The sequence below is a fragment of the Anoplopoma fimbria genome, chromosome 15 (assembly GCF_027596085.1).
Source record: "Anoplopoma fimbria isolate UVic2021 breed Golden Eagle Sablefish chromosome 15, Afim_UVic_2022, whole genome shotgun sequence".
NCBI lineage: Eukaryota > Metazoa > Chordata > Actinopteri > Perciformes > Anoplopomatidae > Anoplopoma > Anoplopoma fimbria.
Genome location: NC_072463.1, coordinates 5,013,474 through 5,034,997, shown reverse-complemented (window position 1 = coordinate 5,034,997; position 21,524 = coordinate 5,013,474). Strand labels below are relative to the sequence as shown.

Below are 21,524 nucleotides of genomic sequence, written 5' to 3'. Positions count from 1 at the left end.
CGTGTACAACTGTGTGTTCTGGCTCGCACACGCACACACACACACGCACACACACACACACACACACACACACTCAGATGCAGCAACCTGTCCAACACAGCAGACTTAAAACAGCCTCAGTGCTTTTTATAACCCTCGGTAAGCCCCAGGGGATTATTCCGTTAACAGGCCCCTGTAACGTCCCGACCGCCTCTGAATGCAGCAGGAGGTTCTGACTAATAACAGCAGCAGCAGGCAGGTTGTGAAAAACGAAAAAACAAAAACAGGGCCTGATTAATGAGATGTTATCAGATAGAAATGTGTCACAAAGTGAGCATCAGATGTTAAACTCTGCATATCTTCCTGTGAAGCTTTGGAAAGAAAGGCGAATGAGACCTCAGGGTCCTAAATCAAATACAGCAGTAATGATTTTCCGGTGCACCGGATCTCTTTTTGTCACATGGGGGGGAATGGGAAAGCTCACGTTTGGTTTTGGTTATGTGAGAATCTGATCTGGGAGGAGGACAAAGTAGAAGCTCCTCTGTGTCTTCTGTGTTTAACTGCAGACGTTTCTTCTGCCTTTTTTGGTGCCGAGCTTCAAAGGAGGGAGAAGCTCGAGAGACAACGGGAACATTAAACATGTCGGAAACAAGATGATAGTTTAATAAAAAAAGGTTTTAGTGTGCTGCAAAGACTTTAAAACGGCCATTGTGGTTGGATTAAAAGAGTTGGATAAGAGGATTTATTGTGTTTTTGCTATTAGTATTGTCTGTATTTATTCGTAAACATTGTCTCGCTTTGTGGGCAGGTCTGTCTTGAAAAGTTAAGCTTTAACTTTCAATCTGTTAAATTAAAAGGATAAAAAGAAGGCTTTGATTTAAAGTAACAGTTTGGCATTTTTGGGAAATGCAATTATTCACCTTCTTGCTGAGAGTTTGATGATACCATTGTTCAAATGATCTACAACCAGAAGCCAGTTAGCTTAGCACAAAGACTGGAAACAGGGGGGAACAGCTAGCCTGTCTCTCCAAAGGAAACAAAATCCACTTAGCAGCATCTCTAAAGCGCACTAATCAATACGATATATATATATATATATCTCGATATACATCGTTTGTTGAATCTATTGTTTTCCCAAAAATGTCTATGAATGCTAAGCTATCAGACCACTACTCATCCATCTGAGCATACAACTCACGAAGTTAACACATTTAAAACTATTCTTTCCACTGAAAACATTAACATGACAATAAAGCTTTTACCTGCTGAAAATAAAGAACTTCAGAATCAAAGTTCATTCTTAAAACTTGAATATTAACTCAAGGTCCACTTAAATGGATGCATTTGAAAGCTCCAGAAAAAGGATTGTAGGGATACAGGGAAAAATCAAGGTTACTAAAAAAACCTTGATTAAAAAGCAGTTAGCTTTATTTATTGTTGTTGATTGATGTCCTGCTCATGGGCACTCTGACACGTCATATAAACTGGTGAAAGGCTTAAACCTTTGACCTTGTTTATTTTTCTGCTTGTGGTGCAACAGAGTAAAGACAAATATGAATCTTTTCACACATTTATTGTATTTACTTGAATACAAAGAGCAAAGAAAAAGGAAAAAAATATATATTTGTTCCACAAACAACTGAAATAATTGATTAAAAACAGGTTTTTCTTATAAAAGGGGAGACAAAGCATAGTTTAGTATACTCTTCTCAAATGGAATCAACTTGATTTTTCACTCTTGCTTGATGCAAGCAACAAACCGGTGCCAAGTGACAGGAGGATAAAATTATGTAACGCAAAAACTGTAAATCCTCGTGGTGCTGCGGTGCCAATCGGGACCTGGAGGAGCCTGGTGGCCCCGCTGGATTATCACAGTCTTATTAATGTTCATGGAAAAATACACAGAGTACAGATTATAAACCACAACCCTGTTTACTGGAGCGGAAAAATATAAAGAAAAATCACTTTAGGTTCTTGGTTTGGTGGCGAAGGTGAGGTACCCTGTGTGTCCTGGGATTTCTCTGGGCAGGGTCGTGGTCTTCAGGCTGATGGAGGTCTGAGGCGGATGCTCGGGGGCGTCGGTTTGAGTCTGAGCCGACGGGTCGGGGCCGAAGTCCGGCAGCGGCATGTAGACTGTTCGCACGTCGTGGACTCTCAGCAGGACCTCCAGGGTGCTGATCTCCTCAAAACCCTGATCCGCCAGCGCCTCACACGTCTTCTGAACCTGCTCGATGCACGGAGAGAACGAACACACCCGACCTCCTGGAGAGAAAGAGAGAGAGAGAGAGAGAGAGTTAACGGTTGTTATCGTGCTCCCCAAAATATAATGAAGACCAGTCGGTAACAAATATGTCTTCACCTTCTTCTGAGCACCAACTGTTCTTTCTGGCTCATTTTAAGCAAAACTACGGTCGGTCTTTGAACCACTTTGGTCCACGCTGAAATAACCGAACAACTACTAAAGATTGCGAAGAAATTTTGTACAGATATTCATGGTCCTCTGAGGTTGAATCCTGCAGATTTTGGTTTTGGATTGACTTGTGAGATTCATGGTTCCCAGATGTACAGTTCAACGTAAATGTTTTTTAATTCACCCAAAGTCAATTTTTACTTCACTTACAAATTGTTTTATTTATTAGCCATCATCAAATAATAAAGACTAAAGTTAATTGCCATGTTTAATCTTTATGTAAGTAACAGAATCTGGAGTTTTGCCCACATCTTCTAACTCCAATGAACTAAAATCCTGTTTCCAGGATAATTGAAATGTTCGCTCGCACTTAAACTCATAAAATTTGTCTTTACGTTCCACCATTTTCCGATCAGTACCGAGAATCTGCAACTATCAACAGAGATGAGACGCAAGTGAGAGGGCTCCTTAGCTACTTCCATCATCAAGTCCTGAAAGAAACGACTTTCAATTCAATCATTATTCTACCACTTGCACGATTGGGCCAGCAAATTGCTAGATTTACTAGCCCTGGGGCAAGTGGTCAATCCGTTTTTTAGAGAAATGTCTTAGATCTATTGGATGTATTGTCCTGTAATTAGTACACATTAAAAAACTCTACACTTTTCAACCAAATGTGTATGTGTTAATGTAAACATCTGACTTGTGCATCAGCATTAAAAGATTGAAACTAAACAGAGTAGCAATGTCGAACTCCTATTTCAGCTAATGTTAACAATAAACAATAAATAAACAATTTGAACAATCTACAGAGTCATTTCGGTTTATGACCTCATTTCGGATGTCCCAACTGTTATCAAACATGGTTGATATCTTAGTCAGGTATCCTCAGGATGGAAGTTATACTGGGTTAATGTGAGATGTCTGGGAAAATGCCAGAACCACTACTACCACCTGAAAGAGAGGATCGCTCCAAAGTGTTGAAGAGAAACATGCTAACCTGCAAGATTTACTTTAAAATCTTCTGCTGTGAAAATTAACACCAATTAGAGGCAATAATGTTTGGTCTTCCAGAAAAACGTGCATGATCTGAACCATAATTAGAGACAGACGTAGCAACAGGAGTCACCAACAGTTGTAATTATCTCCAAGTGATTCTCTTAAACATGAAGACAAGATCACTGCAGATCCACTTAACCCAGAATCTGTGTTCACCTGGCCCTCTATAAGGGGCTGTTTGTGAAAATAAACTGAAGGTTTATGAATAACTACTCTGAAATATAACACAATTTACCATCCTAACATAAATATTGTGACACTGTTGGACAAAATCAAAACTTCCTCGAAGCATCATCTCAAAAAGTTATCTTGACCCTTAAAAAAAACAGCCGTGGATAAAAGTAAATAATCACAGCCAGATTTATAAACTTACTATGGACTCATGAGACATTTAGTCTAACAAGGGAAGACTGTGATACTACAATTAATAATTTGTTTTTCTTACACCCAAAAGCCCTTTTCAAAGCATATCGTTTTCCTTAACAAAGCAGCCCTGGGACCTATTGGGCTCCAGGCCGTAGTTTGTGGATCATCAGGGGATGAACCGGCGCTCTAATAAACACTGATCACATCTCGGCTCCGGCCTCTCGTCTCTAAATGAAACCCCCGCGGTGATTGTGCAGCGGGAGGTCGAAGCACCGAGCCAAGGAAACGTTCACTGGCTGACCTGAAGAGCGAAGAATGTGACTCTGAGCAGAACAGCTGGGGAGGGGAGGGGTTAACGAAACAAATCAAGTTTATATACGTTTTCAACTCAACATCTCAAGGGATGAGAATTAAAACTGTTTTGCTTATTTAAACATCCTTCAGCTAAATAGCAACTGTATCATTCATTTAGAGTCGTGTTTGTGTCACCGGATGAATTTAAGTCCAATATTCTCTCTGATTTTGCTCCATTTTTGGTCTCCACCACCCCCTGAGGGAAATATCTGTCTCTTTAGCTAATAAACGCTCCACTATGTTCACCAACTATTCGCTAACTAAGTCGGTCTGCTGTAAGAAGGTAGAGTAAAGTACGTTTTAACAGCTTATTTGGTGAAAACAACGCTATGAGAGCAGTGAGAGTGAAACAGAACAGTAAAGTTGCAGCCGGACGGATAAACAACGAGCTGAAACTCATTATTAAGCTCTGTAAAGCTGCAGATTCAGCTGATAATTATCTGTATATTCATCACTTTGGGTGATATCTTTCACTTTGTCATTTCATTTATTTCTACTATAAAATATTTATTATCTATTGTATGTATGTTTGTTGTATGCTGTAAAGATTACAAAACCCTTTGAGGCAACGAGAGCTAATTCCTTTTAGACGACTAATCGCTCATTTTGGTCGTAGTCTTCTAAGATTTCTTTAGTCGTATTGTAGTCCCCCCCCCCCCCCAAATTTGTAATTATTTTAATGTTTTTTCTTTCTCCAACATGGCATGATTTTGTGATTTGTCATTTTTTAAGTACCTAGAGAAGTCCAACTTTGTATTTGAGGCACCACAGAAAACAGTTAACTGGTAAAAGACATCCATTCCTGTTCAAATTCTGCTTTTCTACCTTCTTCTAGCCACAACTTTTTGTGTTTGTTCACCTATTGAGCCTCAGAGTGTGACAGCTGTGCTTTAATCTGCTCATTTAATCTCACTTTAAACTTCAGAGGGGGAATAATCTGCAGAGAGACAAACTGACATGCGTCCCTGATCAAACCCAGTTACAGACTGAAATAAAGAACAGGTCTGCAGAGGGCAGCCTTGTTGAAGAGTCCGTTTCTGTCTGATAAACTTCGGGATGTTTCAGATAGCAGGCGTTCCTTCAGCCAACAGGACCAGTGTTCTCCCTCGAGACCTCAATAAACACAACTCCTAGCAACCAGGACCAACTCACAGGGAGGAGTCGGGTTGATGATTACACAAAGGCGTCTCGAGGCATTATTAATAGCCTCCAGTGTCGACAGTACGTCCACCACTAATAACTATACATGCGTGAAACTATGATTCCTTATCGGGGTCGATGAGTGTTTGAGTTCATGGGACATGTTTGCTTAACGGTTGCATAATAAGAGTCTTAAAGCGAGCAGGGAGGGAGGGTTAGTCAGGATCCTTTTCTCAGAGACCAGGACGGGCTGCAGGCCAAAACATTAGAAGAATTACATTCTGTCCGCTGCAGTAAACCGGCTCTCAGCAACGTTTTGTTTTTTCTCCTCTTGAGCCTGAGAACAGATCTGGAGTCAGTCAACAAGGTGATGAATTTGGGCTGCTGGCGATACGTCTTGCCTCCTGTCGTTTCCACTCTGCAGACAACTCGTTTGCTAAAACTGTGGCTGGTTTCCATAACTACACCATGTGCAATAGTACTTTTAGTTTATTTTTAACATGGTGCTATATTATTTTCATTTATCTATATGCAATATAACTTTCTACTATGTTATCAATATCATTGACAATATCTCGCTTTTCAATTTTAGTTTCCATTAGGCACCGGTATTAGTATCAGTTCTTATTATAATTATAAACATATATTATATTTGTATAGCACTTTAAAAAAAAGGTACTGAAAAGGCTATAACAATATAAAGGCAGAGAGATAACAGTAAAAAACAAAACATACAAACAGATTAAAAGCAGATTTAAATAGGGGAGTTTTAAGTGTAGCTTTATACACTTTGTATTTTTACTCTTGTATTTAATCTTTGCTGTTTATTTTTACTTTTTCTATTTTCTTTGAATTTTTTCACTTTTTCTATTTTATTTTATTCACTTTTTCTATTTTATTAAATTCTTTCACTTTTAATATTTTTGTTACATTATTTAAACTTTTTTTTTTACCTTATTTATTTTAGTTACATTTTTTCCCTTTTTATATATTTTAGTAAAGTTTTTTTAACTTTTAAAATTTTTGTTACATTTTTTCACTTTTTATATTTTAGTTACGGTACATTTTTTCACTTTTTATATTTCAGTAAAAAGAAAATCACTTTTTATATTTTAGTAAAAAATTAAAATCACTTTTTATTATAGTTAAAAAAAAAATACTTTTTCTATTTTATTTACTTTTTCTATTTTAATTACTTTTTCTATTTTCTTTGAATTTTTCACTTTTTCTATTTTAGTTAAATTTTTTCACTTTTTATATTTGAGTTTAATTTTTTCACTTTTTCAATTTTAGTTTTTTTTTTCTTCATTTTTTCTATTTGTCTTTTTTCACTTTTTAGTTATTTTATTTCACTTTTTCTATTTTAGTTACATTTTTTCACTTTTAATATTTGAGTTTAATTTCTTCACTTTTTATATTTTAGCAATTTTTTTTCACTTTTTATATTTTATTTCACATTTTAGTTAAATTTTTTCACTTTTTATATTTTAGCAAATTTTTTTCACTTTTTATATTTTAGTTATTTTTTTTCACTTTTTAGTTATTTTATTTCACTTTTTCTATTTTAGTTACATTTTTTCTATTTTAATTAAATTTCTTCACTTTTTCAGTAAAAAATTTAAATCACTTTTTCTATTATAGCTACATTTTTTTTACTTTTTCTATTTCAATTACTTTTTCTATTTCAATTACTTTTTCTATTTTCTTTAAATTTTCTCACTTTTTATTTTTTGTTTAATTTCTTCACTTTGTTATTTTTTTGCCTTATTTATTTGAGTTCAATTTTTTCACTTTTTATATTTTAGTTGTTTTTTTTCATTTTTTCTATTTGTCTTTTTTTCACTTTTTAGTTATTTCATTTCACTTTTTCTATTTTAATTAAATTTCTTCACTTTTTCCTATTTTAGTAAAAAATTAAAATCACTTTTTCTATTATAGTTACATTATTATTATTATTATTTTTACTTTTTTTTCACTTTTTTTTAGCTGAAGCATCTTTTTGGGGGGGCAGTGGTGCTCAGCGTGCCCATGGCTCTCTGGAGAAAACACCCAGTGTAGCAGTGGGAAGTAAAGTCTTTCCTTGTGGCGCCACAGTCACCATCTCTCTCTCTCTCTCTCTCTCTCCCTGCAGCATAACCCTGTATGGTCATGGGACTGCTTCTACAATGGCTGCACTCTTATTTATCTGGATCTGTGTGTGTGTGTGTGCATGAGAGGGTGAACAGCTCATGAAAGGAATATGGAGCAGTGGCACCATAAAAGGGATTCATAGAGGAGGAGGCAGAGCAGCATTCCTCTTCATATTGGGGCTTAGATCTTTTAGATCATGCTTCATTAATGTGCTGCAGGAACATGAGCATGCACTAATAAACAGCTGATCCTGGGAATCTTAACTGTGTCGGGTCACTCAATTTTTTTGTCAGTTTATTGGATAAATAGGTTTGGTGGCAGCGTATGATATTGCTTTTTCTAAACCATTGAAACATAAAATATTGGATTGTTTTCCTTCCATCAAAGACTAAAACACTGAGGTTAACTAACGTGGTCACAGATACAATATAGCGCCATATATACATGCCAATTAGTGAATGCATGATATCACATTTTCACTACACGATTATCCTAAAGAATTCACCATAACGACATTATGAAACAAAACTTATTACCTCAGTCAAAATTCATCTTTCAATTTCTTTATTGTGCGTTTGTCTCTTTATTAAGCAAACGTAGTAGACTCAAAATTCAAGTGTAGGGAGATGAAGAGTGATTCTGTGACCATAACTGTTAAATGATTCAAGACGCGCTGGATTATTTACATGATATAAATATTTAATTTTTAAATATCTCGGTTAATATCAATGCCGTTATATTCCGACACCCAATATAGACCTTTTAAGGTAGATGCATATGACATAGGATGCCACAGATCCACATTTAATACAGTTTTCTTCATCAATGTTATAAAATGAAGTGTTTCCACTATCAGTTACACCACACAGTAATGAAAATTGGCTTACAGTTTTCACTCCCTGTACTCTAATCAATGTTACACCATGGTCTACAAATACTTCTGTGTGAACAGTACTTCAAATACCTGCAGACACTGAACCAATAAATCAGCTACGTGTTCTTCCTGTATCATATTAAACGCTACTTCTGACCACCCTTCAGTGAACGGCCGACCTGCCCGGACTTGCTGCTGTTTCAGGTCGTCACAGTAACCCCGACATGAGAGTTTATTCTGTGACCAAGAACAAACCGTAACACAAGGTCACAGAGTTAATGAGAGCTGTGTCGGATCGATGGTCGCTGTTAGAGTGCAGAGAGAGGCGACAGGGCCGGAGGGGGGAGGGGTGATAGATTCGCTGGCTGGTATTTTTAAAATGTGCTCAGTCACAGTCATGTTGCTGACGAGTCACAGGGAAGTCAACATCAGGGGATGGTGAATGTTTCTTGCAAAAAACACCCTATGCATATATATATATTTACACATATTTAAATGTTATCAGGAGACTTCAGTAACCTCCAGTCATTCATTTACCCAGGTGTTTATTTAATGCTAGTTTAAGTAGCGCCTTTTGTCCAACCAACAGTCCAAATTACCAAAGTAAAAGACAAGGTAATGCAGCAAATGCTCACATTTACACACCAATATTTGCAGCACTCATTTGAAGACGTCCCCTTGGACTCTGGGAAACTTTGGAGGGCATTGTTACGCCATTATCTGACAATGTAGAGACTAAATTACGAATTCAAATAAATAATCGACAAATGCTCGTTTCTGCTACTTCTCTCTTGATTTATTCCCTCAGTAAACATTGTAAACATGAGTTTATGGTCTCAATCTCTAGTTTCAAGTCTTCTTCAATACAGCATGATGTTGATTTAGTAAATTATGCTCCATTTAGAGTCAAATGGACCATAAAGCAGAGTATGCAGTGTCTCTAAATCACTCCTTATTCCAAATATGGTCACTACTGTTCATCGGTTGCAAAAAGTCAAGATGGCGACGTCCACTTGTTATATACAGTCTATGAGGCGAACGCATGTTTGTTCTTTTTGGACGCGGTAACGATACTGAAGATCAGTTTAACAGAAACCGTTCAAGTAACAAAAGCAGACCCATTGAATCACACAAGGGCCATAAAGAGTAAAACTTATGGTAATTTTAAGCACATTTTCCAGCTACTTATTACACATTCCATTATATTTAAAACTGATATTGTCACCTCCAAAGTGCTTTTTTTGGTAAAAACACACAGGAAAAGAAGGCCACAATGCCAATAGAGAAAGACTCCATTGGTGGAGAACTAACATAAAAGAGTCCTACCTTGTCTCTTCATGGCGGTCTTGGCGTGTTTCACCGCCTCCCATGGGCTCGGGATGTCCAGGAAGACGGCGTCCGCCACCCCGGTCACCCCGAAGCCGTCCTTGCACACGTCCTGGTTCCTGACGGTGACCAGGCGATCCACGCGGTGCTCCTTGAACTCCTCCGCCGCCTTCTCCGCCCGCTGCTCGTGGAACTCCACCGTGTGCAGGTGACCCGTGGGGGCGATGGAGCGCAGGATGGCGTGGGAGAGCGAGCCGCTACCGGTCCCTACGACAGAGATGCCAACAGGGAGGATGAGTCTGAGAACAGCAGGGACTACAGACACTTTGATTCATATAATTAAATAATAAAACAATGGGAAACAAGAGGATAAAAGGCTTTGTAGACCTGGAGAGTTGGGCACCAATTCTTGAGTGGGTTTAGCAGTATGTGTCATTTAGAAAAACAGAACCCAAATTCTCCGGTTCAAGTTTCTGAAATATTAATTGATTTCAATATTTTCGGCACTTTTTAGTCTTCTATGATGGTAAATTAAATATCGTTGGGTTTTGGAGGATTGAAGATGTCACAACAGTCTTTGAGAAAATGTGTTTTTACTATGTTTTGACAAATGAAAGGTCAAATAATTACATCAATAATGGAGGAAATAATCCACAGATTGATCATTTAAATAACAGTTACTGGCAGCCCTATCAAAATCTCAAAAGTCAACACAAAGAACTCAGACAAATCCACATACTATTCAAAATGACCTATATTATAAGTCAAACATTTTGACTGACTCATGTCAACCAGCCGACAAATCGTCCTAACAGATTCACTCATCAGTTAGATGGATAGCTGGTCTCTGTAAAGGCCGATCAGAAGAGATGACGAATCAATTCAATCAAAGAGCAAGGGAGTAATCAGACAAACAAGTACTGTACTTGTTTGTCTGATTACTCCCCTGCTCTTTTTAACTCGTTCCGAGAGCGACACAGCTGGACACACAGACACACGTTCCGTCCGAACAGCCTAATTGGTTGATTTGGGCGCCAATGTTCAATAAACCTATCGATTGTAAAATAAACCTTTGGACTGTAACCGCTCATAAATATTCTCTGTGGTTAAACGATGAATTGTAAACAGCTGACATCCCCACCGAGGACATGTCCAAATATGTCTTTGTTCTCGAGCTGCTGCAAGATTTCATTTTAACACATTTGAGATAATACTTTCCACTGAAAGGTTAGTACAAGCATCCAGAACGAGGATGGACAAAGTGACACAGATGTAAACTCTGAGTATGAACACTCTGGACACTTTCGTCACATATCATGTCTTCAAACCAGATAAAGAAAAAGGTCAGACTCTACTCTAATGCCGATATAAAAGAGTGTAATCTAAGAAAAACCTTAAATGTTGTTCTTGTTGTGTCTCTTAAATATCGCTTGTCTGAGACAGTCTACACAAAGAGCTCACAGCTGCAAACACACTCTGGTTCTCCCTCCTCTCCATTGATAAGTGGACTCTTCATTTCTGAGTGTGCAGAGCTCGGGTTGGTCCTTAACGCCTGTCGCTAATGTGCAGTCAAAGAGCGATTTTACAAGAACTAGAGTAACGCCTGTCATGTGACTTGCTGTTAAGGAGGGAGGGAGCACAGCTAGAAGCCAGCAGATCCGCCAACCTCCCCCCCCACCTCATCCTCTTTCTTCTTCTTCTCCTGATATTACGTCACCGCCGCCTTTGTTCTCGTGGCGACAAAGAGGGCAATGTTTACCCCACCGCAGCACTTTGACTTGCTAAAACCTTCGCACTGCTGAGCCGGATACAAACGGCAGTAAATAAAGAAACTGTGGATGGATGTAATAAACTGAAGGAATGAGGATATACAGATGTGAATATGCAACAACAACATCTGTCTGTTACCAAACCACAGCGGAGAGAGAGAGAGAGAGAGCGAGAGAGAGCTTTCTGCTTGAATTACCTCATTAGGTTTTATCATTATGGTTGAAGGACTAACTGTGCCGATTGTCCTCACTCGATTGTATGTTCATATACAAGCAGTGACTATCATAATATAAACAATGTAATGTAATCGAATACAGAATACCTTAAACTAAAAGCTTTGTCGATGCCATATTAATGGGGATGTGGATTCATTTGAGTGGCAAAATCTGAGGTTGTGTTTTTGGTGTTGTTTTATTAGGATTGCATCATATTTCCATGAAGGAAGTTATGTTTTCATTCCCATTTGTTTGTCTTTTAGAAACAACATTTATCAGAAACCAGCAGACAGACTACAGGCGCCTACAAAGATTAAGGATTTTTTTCATCCCTCTTTTTAATTGAATGCATCTTTGGTACATTAAATGTTTGGATGAGACCAATTATTTTATATAACTGAATGCGACATGAGTATGTGTGGCATATTTGACATAAACTACTATAGTTCTTGAATGCATCGTGCAAAAGAATATTGATTAGGACAACTTGTATAAGGCTGCAATTAACAACTTTTTTCGTACAGATTAATTACCAATTACTATCGATTGTTCAATGAATTGTTGAGTCTATAAAACGGTGAGAATTACTAAAACGGTTTGATGTCTTATTCTGTCTGATCAATACCCAAAAACAGAAAGATATTCAATTTACAAAAAGAAAACAGAGAAAATGCAGTAAATCTTAACAACTGAGTGGTTGGTTTTTGTTTGTTTAATGGTTAAAATGATTTATCGATCATCAAAATAACTGCTGATTTATGTTTATTCTATTGACAGACTAATCGATAAATTGGTTTCAGCCCTAACAAAGTCAAGTAGCAATAAACACATTGGTGTTTCATGTATATGTGGCGCTACAGCAACATGACAAATGTAAATGGGTATGCTGGAGTTGTAATCCAATACAAACTACAGCTTCACTTTGTTAAACAGGCTGAACACATGAATTCTCATCTGTAAAGCAGTTTACTGTCGAGAGGAAATGGCTCTGCATCTCCAGCAGACTTGTGTCTGACTGATGGTCGAGCCCAGAGCTCAAAACATCTGAACTCGATCTGCATTAAAACAAACGATCAATCAGGACAGAATCCCACTCTGGACCTCAGGCTTCATGCCAGCGTGCTGACGGTTTCATTTTCCATCCATGTACATCGCCAAGTCCACCAGAAATACACTCAGCGTCAGCAGATTTGTGTAAAATCATGTCAGAAATTTGTAAATACTAAATGAAATGTGATTTTAGAGCACAAATGTGTAACCTTTGTTCTGAAACTGGCATTTTTATTCATAATCAGAGAGCAGAAAAAATGCATTTTGTGGGAAAACACTCATTTGATAAAAGGGATTTGTTGTTTCTTGTCTGTAACTGGAGACGAATCATCACACTGAGAACATGAGGCTGTTGTAAAGTCAAACTTTCCTCTAAACCAGGACTGTTGGTTGTTGGTTTGAAATGAGTCAAAAATAGGTAGTGAAGAACTTCCGATACAATCTGATTTGACGTATTTAGAAAAGCAAACGTGTGATAACATGTCAGTTATGTGGAGATAATTTAAACTAAAAATGGGGGGAGGATTCAGTGTTATACTTGGGAAATGTATCATGAAAAGGACTCTGGTGAAGGAGTTTAAGATCACAAGTGTGGGAAACAAGAAGATAAAAATGTATCTGAGCAACAGTGAATCAGGAAACACAAAGACCAGTGTGAGAAACTTTTTCCGAGGTTAGAAATGTGATATTTTGATGCAGAGTCTGAGACGCTTTTGAGTCATGTTATGACTCAGTGTTCTCATTTGAGTATTTGACCTTTTCTGTTAAATGCTTATAGAGCTTGACAATGCTAACATGCTAATTTTTAGCATGTATTATGTTGGCAAATTGGAAAGCTAACATTTGCTAAATAGCACTAAACACAAAGTCGTAAGTTTTGCAGGTATTTGCACATAACCTGAAGTATAGGATACATAACAATGTGTGACCTGGTGGTGGTGCTAGAGGAAAAGTCAAGAAGATAATCGAAGTTATTACAATCCATCCTGAGGGGAACATGAATTAATCCATACAGTAGAATAAAATTATATAATATTCCACTATTTCTCTGGATTTGTTCATCTTTGACCTGATGTTTGCGTCACTGGAGTTATTCGGATTCATCATCTGGGAACTATGAATGTCTGTACATTTGCCCCAATTCATTCAGTAGATGTGGCGCTATTTCACTGGATAAATTGATCTTTGACCTCATGGTGGCGCTAGAGGGAAAGTCAGAGGATCACTAAAGTTATTCAGATTCCTCATCTGGGGATTATGAATGTCTGTGCACAATTTAAATCCAATAGCTGTTGAGATATTTCAGTCTGGAACAAAGTGGTGGACCGTCCGGTTGGCCTTGCCTTCCTCAGAGGCTTGTTTCTGGCATGGCTAAAGATTAAGCTTTGTGTTAGTATCAGTATTGTCTCATATTTGTTGTTCTGCTATCTGCATTGGTTCATGAAATAAAGAAGTGGTGTCACATGCGCTTCAGAGTTTCATAAAGAGGAAGTGCGACTCTGTCTGAACCCTGCTACGTGTCAGCTAGAGGACGTGTTGGCCACATTAACCACCTGCTCTTCAGTAAGGTTAGAAACTAACGGAAATCTCCCGTCAGCGTCTAAGTTTCCACGACAGTTTGTCGTAGGTGAACTGAGGGGCAGACTATTACACAAATGATGACAAACTTGCCTTAAATGAGAGCACTGCTTTGATGCAAATGTTCAAGGCAACCCGCGACTCATATCAGCGTTTCTAATCTGCTCACAGAACTAGACGTCAAGTCAACGGGCAGCTACTGTACGGGAGGAGGAGGAGGATGATGATGATGATGGTGGTGGGGGGAGGAGGCTTTTGACCTGAACTGTAGGTCATGATTTCCAGTGCTATCAGATACTATCAGGGATGTTTCCTGGATGAAAAGCAGAAAACCAGGCCAGATGTCAAAGAACTGAACTTCCCTTCAGGCAAATTTGCAAAGTGAAAGTAAGAGAGCAGCGTCCTCAAATCGTTAACCCACTTCAGTCTCTGTAGACTTCAGTAAAGCACTCATGTTGTAGGACAAATGTAGGTGGTTCTGGTCCATCTTGAGAGGGACTGTTTGCTGCTATGAAATAAGGTTTCATCAGTGTGCTTCTTAAAGCTGGTTGAACAGACAATACAAATATTCCTGTATTTAGGCTGCCATTTTCTAGGCCCCAAGAATACCACAAATCTAATTAATATCAAAGAAGGTTATGTCAATACTGAAACACTTATATAACAGCAATTTGACTGCCAAAAGCTGAAACCAGATTAATGATATTACCTCAGGGTTAGAAGAAAACTGGCCCAATATATTTGGCTGCAACAAAAGCTTAGTTTCATTTTTGAGCATGAAGCAATAACTGGGTGGCCAAAACATTATGCAATTTGCTGCAACAGAATGTGAGGCAAGCTGTGGACGGACACAGAGGTGCACATTCACTCACACCAAAACCCAACAGATCACATGATCCTCTTGGACAAGATATCAATTTCTGTCCAAAGTAGCAAACTTTTCAGATCAATTTCTTAACGAATTACCATAATCTTTCAAGTTAAAATTCATATAAATGGAGCTGGATTTTTTTTTTTTTGGACACACATTTTAATGGTTGATCTATAATTATGGATGCACAAATAACACTTTTTTTCAGACCAAGTACTTAAAATTTGAGTACTTGGTGATACATAGTACCAATACAAGTACTTTATATATACACAATGACAGTTCTAACAATAACTGTGCTGCTGACATTTTAACATTCAACGTTGTGTTTTCCTTTAACAAACAGAGCAGTGTTCTTTGCAGTAGGGATGTTAATAATTAACCGTTTGACTGTGCTATCAGTTAAACAGCTAAAGGAAAATATTAGCAATAAAAATCTGAGCCAAACTCAGAGGAGTGGTTGTCACCTTTCGGGGATTGAACTGGTCCACCTTTAGTGACTTGATTTTGGCTGCTAACTCTTGTGGACAGATAAGGTGGGGACTTCCTGTTTTAATGGATTCAACCTGTTTATGCATCAGGTTATCGATGGAGCTGGGCGGCTTATTAAACTAAATTTACGAGAGTTTAACGTATGGGTGCGGTTGTATCTGGGTAGTTTTGCGATTACTAGTACATGGACACAGCGTCGGGCCTGATACAGATATATACAGAAATTATACATGACCTCTCACTAGTTTCCTCATCGTCAACACCGCAACTGGTTTTATAAAACGCAAAAACAAGCCAGAAGCACAACCACCTGGGTCCCTTTCTCTCTCCTCGTTGATGGATTTGTTCCTGTACCAGCTGTGAAGCCTTCTGGCCATCTGAACTTGTCAAATCTGTGCAACCTCAATACTATGACTCCAAAGCCCTTGAGTTGCAGTGGGACTTTGCTGAGTATACTGAATCACTGATACAGGTGGGGGAAGGAAAAAAAATAAACCCAACATACAGTAAATATCCAGCTTCAAACACTAGGTCAAGGTGACCGGATGCTCCTTCAGCAAGTGAGAACAGCCTATAAAATTATCGCCTCCTAATCGCTGCATGTTTATACAGCTCACTGACAAAAAAGAAATCTCCCCTCTGTAGGACAGCATGTCCTGGTTAAAGACTATCAGGCTGAGTCACCAGTGTGACGAACCAAACGCCGATTAGCACCCCAACGACACATAACGATACTCAAGTGCTGGTATGTGCAGCTAATAAAATGCTGCATTCATGAAGTAAATTAATAAACCAACCGATATTCAAACCATTATTCCTCTGAATTTAATCCTGATAAGACGCCAAGTGGTGGTTTTAATCTTATGCATGTGCAAATGTTAAATACGCATTAAAAAAGGCCGGAGTAATGTGATGCCGATGCAGATGCAGATAGTGGCCTTGTTGCTGACTAAACTGATTTCCTACTGGGCTCATTCATCACCCAGGAGACCCTCCAATCTCTCTCACACACACATACACACACACAATTTCCACTGAGCACAATCAATAAAGTGACATGCACAGGGCTGGCAGCAGTAAAACATGATGGAGCACTGCACCACAGCACGCATTTAAACATCCTCGCCCATCCCCCTCCTCCTCCTCCTCCTCCTCCTCCTCCTCCTCCTCCTCCACTACCATCACTGCCCTTGGCCTGGAAGAGAATGGAGCTAAAGCTAGCCCCGGAAACACAGCGACACACTCTGAGTGATTGCAATTAAACAAATGGAGCTGAAGGCGAGAGACAGAAAGTGACAATGTCAACAAAACACTGGATTACATAATTGTCTGGGGCACATCTGCGAGCCATCACATGATGTTCAATATCACCAGCTGAGGCTCTGTGGAACAAAACATGTGACTCAAACGGTGTGAAAGGGATGATTTATATCAGGCACTTCTTAAAGCTGCAGTGGTAAAGATTATATAGGAGAATATAGGCTGCAAGAGCTAAAGATCCCATCCCCCTACTTGAACCAGGGGAGGGAGTATTCAGATGCTCTACTTAAGTAAGAGTACCAATATAGCACTGTGAAAATACTCTACTATGAGGAAAAATAACTGCAATGAAAACCTTTCTTATGTAAGGATGTAAGCATTATCAGCAAAATATAATTAAAGTACGAAAAGTAAAAGTACTAAATGTTCCATTTCAGTGTTTTACTATTATATCTGATGTTTCTAGATTTATACGACAGCTGCATTAATGTATATTGCATGTAGTTTAATCTACATCAATGCATAATATTCTATAAGATCATCACATCCTGTGAGAACGACGTATCTTTTTTAAGAAAAACATCCCTGTTTTCAGCTTTTTGACGAGGCATTTTCTAGCTGATCCAAGAGGCTTTTTTAAGGGTTTATTTAGCTGAAATATTTTGCTTGCGGCTTATTCCAAATATTGGACTATTTCTACCATTTTGTCCGGCTGTTTTTGTTTTTGGTATAAAGCTTCACAGTCTAGCCGGGCTGACTCATAATATCATGCATGTTCGCTGTTGACCAGACAGTGTCCTCTTGTTGACATTTACAACCAGAAATAATCTCATTAATCCTTCAAAATTCAAGCTTTCACTTCTTTTTTTCCACTCAAAACAAGCAACCTCCAGTTCTGAAAAGTTAAGCCAATGCTTCATGTCTCAAACCTGTATAATCTCTAATGGCCATCAGAGGGGGACTTCTCTAGTTGTATATAGATCTATGAGAAAATGACCCTTGTTGTCACTTGGTTTATTCCCTCAGTAAACATTGTAAACATGAGTTTATGGTCTCAATCTCTAGTTTCAAGTCTTCTTCAATACAGCATGATGTTCATTTAGTAAATTATGCTCCATGTAGAGTCAAACAGACCATAAAGCAGAGTATGCTTTAGGGCGGAGCTAGCCTGTGATTGACAGGTCTCTCTCTACCAGAGCCTTTTGTTCACTGGTTGCAAAAATCCAAGATGGAGACAGCCGAAATGCCCAACTCAAGGCTTCATAAAAGGCAGGCAACAAACCAATGGTTGACGACATGGTTAAAAAGCCACTAATTATATACAGTCTATAATTAAAAATAATTATTTTTTTGTTATATTTAATGCCATTTTCTCTAGTTCTTTTTCTATTGTTTGTGTGTGAATCCATCATTCTAGCCAAATTTTTTTAAATATTCTGAGACTGTTTGTTTATATTTGCTATCCAGCCAATGATGGCTCATGAGCTATATTGGTCTCTATATTGGATTTTTAATATTCATTGATGGATGTATTGTTTATTGGATGTATTTGTGGTGGCAAACAAAGAGCTGCATGTTGTTTAACAGTTAGAAATAAGTATTAGCTATATGGCTAACTTGCTTTAGCTTCCCTGCTTGTTAAATACATTCTTTATACAGATCATTCTTTGCCAGAATCAAATTTCTCAAATATTGTTGTTCATGGGTAAACACATTAGGTTCTCTCATACCAAACTATGTGATGCTTTTTGCTTTTTTTAAATCATTGACCAATTCCTTTGTCTGGAATCTGAAGTAACCCTCACCTGACTCGCAGACGACGGACCCCGGCTTCAGCTCCAGCATCATGGTGATGGTGGCGATGTCGGTGGTGTAGAGGATCTGAGTGCGGTGCGGCAGGGTGACTGTCCACAGCTCCGGCGTTGGGTGAAGCACGTACACCCACCCGCCTTTGCTGCAGGTGACCTTTGACCCGTAGCGCTGACCGATCAGGTCCGAGGAGTGGCGAATGACTCCATAGCGCGTCTGCGTTTGGGCGCCCTGTTTGACCTTGACAGGCATCATGGATTCATGACCCAGGTAGACGATGGCGACGTCACCGTCCTGAATGAGGTCTGAGTACTCCACAAAACTCATGGTGAGCACCGGGAGTCTGCAACAGGGAGGCAGGATATTAACTCAAAACTCTTGACAGTGTATATCCTAATAAAATATTACATTTATGCAGCCTGTCAAACAAAATGCATTTCATGTTGCTTATTTGCATTTGCTTTTTGTGCGTCAATTTGATGTTCATTTTTTTTACATTTGTCGTAATTTGTGGATGGCTCAGAGGCATATTCCTTATTAGACCTGAAATAGTTAATCTACTAGCCAATTAACAAACCAATTAACCAGCTACCATTTGGACAATTAATCATTGAAGTCATTATTTTACCAAAAAAAAACAACCGTTTGCCAAAACAAGACATCTGAAGATTTGATCTTGGTAAAAGAATTGGCAGATTAATAAAACATTGAAATACCAAGTCATAAGTACAACTAGGAAACATTTGTTTCCTTCAAGCTTCTATTCATCTGACAGGACAGTTAATGGCATGAAGGTGCGATTCAACCAAACAAATATGGACGCCGCATCATGGTGATGTGTTCATATTTGGGATTATATTGTCAATGCAGTCTTTAAAACCTCACACAACCAACTCTGTAATCCTACAACCGTTGGGATGACTTGGACACTCGCAATGGATTTACCTGGGAATCTTTCCCATTCCAACCATCCATCCTATATGATGTGAACAAAGAAATATGACAACTGCTGCAAATGTAGCCTTGAGCCTCAAGATAACTGTCTCCAAGACCTGTAAACCAGTGTTTTTTCGCCTTCATTTTTTGTCTGTTGTAGACTGTATACAAGAAGTGGACGAAGTCTTTGCGACGTCACCCATTGGTTTGTGAACTTCAGTTCTGCATTTTAACTGTCGCCATCTTGAATTTTGTCTGCCACCATCCTGTTTTTTTGCAATGGTAGCCAACTGTCAATTCCAAGGTAGCCCCAACCTAAAGCATACTCTGCTTTATGGTCTATTTTACTCTAAACAGGACCATAAATTACTAAATTAACTTGATGTTATAATGAAGAAGACTTGAATTTTGAAAGTAAATGTAATTTAAAACCATGAGTAATATACAAGTTGACCTTTTTCTCATGGTTCTTTGCTTACTTTCTGATTAGTTTTTTAGGATCTCAATCAAACACAGGTTGGTGGGGTTGGACGTTTACTACAGTAGTTTATTGTGTCAAAATAAATAAATATACTAAAGATCAGCATCACTGCAATTTGTTGACATATTTGTGATGTGAGGAGATATATATATATAAACTATATAAATAAACATATATAAAATTAACTATATATAAGAAGACTATATAATAAATAAATATATATACATAAATAAATATAAATTATATAAACATAAATATATATAAATAAATAAATATATATATATAATTTGTTGACATATATATAATATAAATATATATATATATATAAATAAATATAAATATATATATAAATAAATAAATATATATATTTCAGTTAGCTGTGTGACTTGATCTTGAATGTACCCCATTGGTTATGTGTACCCCGAATTCTAGAATGAATAGCACGCTCTACAAACCGTTACTTTTTGAAAAATGACGGTTTGTAGCACATTTCAAACTTTAAACTAACGGTCGTTTAACGGTCGTTCGTCAGACTTCACAGACAGGAGGACGGTTCACTGTGATTCTACACAACAGAGAGAAAAGGAGGAAAACATGTCGGACAACATAGAGAATATGTGAGTTAGATGATTATTGTTACATTTCTGCTGTTTATTAGGTAGGAAAACACATTTATTTTTCATTCTAAATCAGTTTCTCCATCAAATATTTTTAAAGGTATCAGGTCACATCTTTAAGGCATAAATAATTATACATTTAAACTCCACATGAAAGGTCACAGTGCATGGACGTCTGTAAGCTCAAACCGAACGCGACTAAACGTTGTGTTTGAACGTCTGGACGCCTGCTTTCACTTTGCTAACTAGCTAGCATGCTAACTAGCTAGCATGCTAACGCTAGCTGCCGTTGCGACCGTTGGCGGACAGCCGACCTACCGTCTCGTGAGGTGTGAGGTTCAAACGGAGACAGCCGTTGGACGGTCGACGGTCAACGGGCGGATCGGGCGGTTGGTTGCAGGAGGACGGCGCTGACAGCTAACCCCATTCATTCAACACACACACACGTGGTGTTGTTTTCAGCGGAAGTCGAGGAGGCAAGACCGGATGTAGAACTACGTCATGGACCAGTGAACTCCCACAGCTCTTCAGAGAAACATTTCATCCTGATGTGCATTTTAATTAACTAATATGTCACTTTGTTTGACTTGTAGAAAGGTTGTCAAAGATTTTATAAAATAATTTATTTAGCAAAAAAACCCCAATATTTGTTATATATATATATATATATATATATATATATATATATATAACAAATATGTATAATTGTATTTATATTTATTTATATAACATAATATGTATAATATGTATTTATATATATTTATATATACATATATATATATACATATATATGTATATATATGTATA

At 38.0% G+C, this 21,524-nt stretch overlaps 1 protein-coding gene across 1 annotated transcript; it reads right to left on the bottom strand.

Annotated features, from left to right (window-relative positions):
- Nucleotides 1-1,548: 1,548 nt before the first annotated feature.
- trmt61a (tRNA methyltransferase 61A) lies at nucleotides 1,549-21,184 on the bottom strand. The gene is made up of 4 exons (XM_054613352.1): nucleotides 21,036-21,184; nucleotides 18,680-19,026; nucleotides 9,639-9,905; nucleotides 1,549-2,241 (listed from the first exon to the last, which is right to left on the bottom strand). The coding sequence occupies exons 2-4, from the start codon at nucleotides 19,008-19,010 to the stop codon at nucleotides 1,946-1,948; spliced, it is 894 nt and encodes a 297-aa protein (XP_054469327.1). The 5' UTR covers nucleotides 19,011-19,026; nucleotides 21,036-21,184; the 3' UTR covers nucleotides 1,549-1,945.
- Nucleotides 21,185-21,524: the final 340 nt, after the last annotated feature.

Excerpts from the sequence above, each read along its gene's own strand:
- trmt61a (XM_054613352.1), bottom strand. The coding sequence starts at position 19,010 with ATGAGTTTTGTGGAGTACTCAGACCTCATTCAGGACGGTGACGTCGCC. Across the intron at positions 9,906-18,679 it reads GTCCGTCGTCTGCGAGTCAG|GGACCGGTAGCGGCTCGCTC; the intron begins GTGAGGGTTACT and ends TCTCTGTCGTAG. Across the intron at positions 2,242-9,638 it reads GACCGCCATGAAGAGACAAG|GAGGTCGGGTGTGTTCGTTC; the intron begins GTAGGACTCTTT and ends CTTTCTCTCCAG.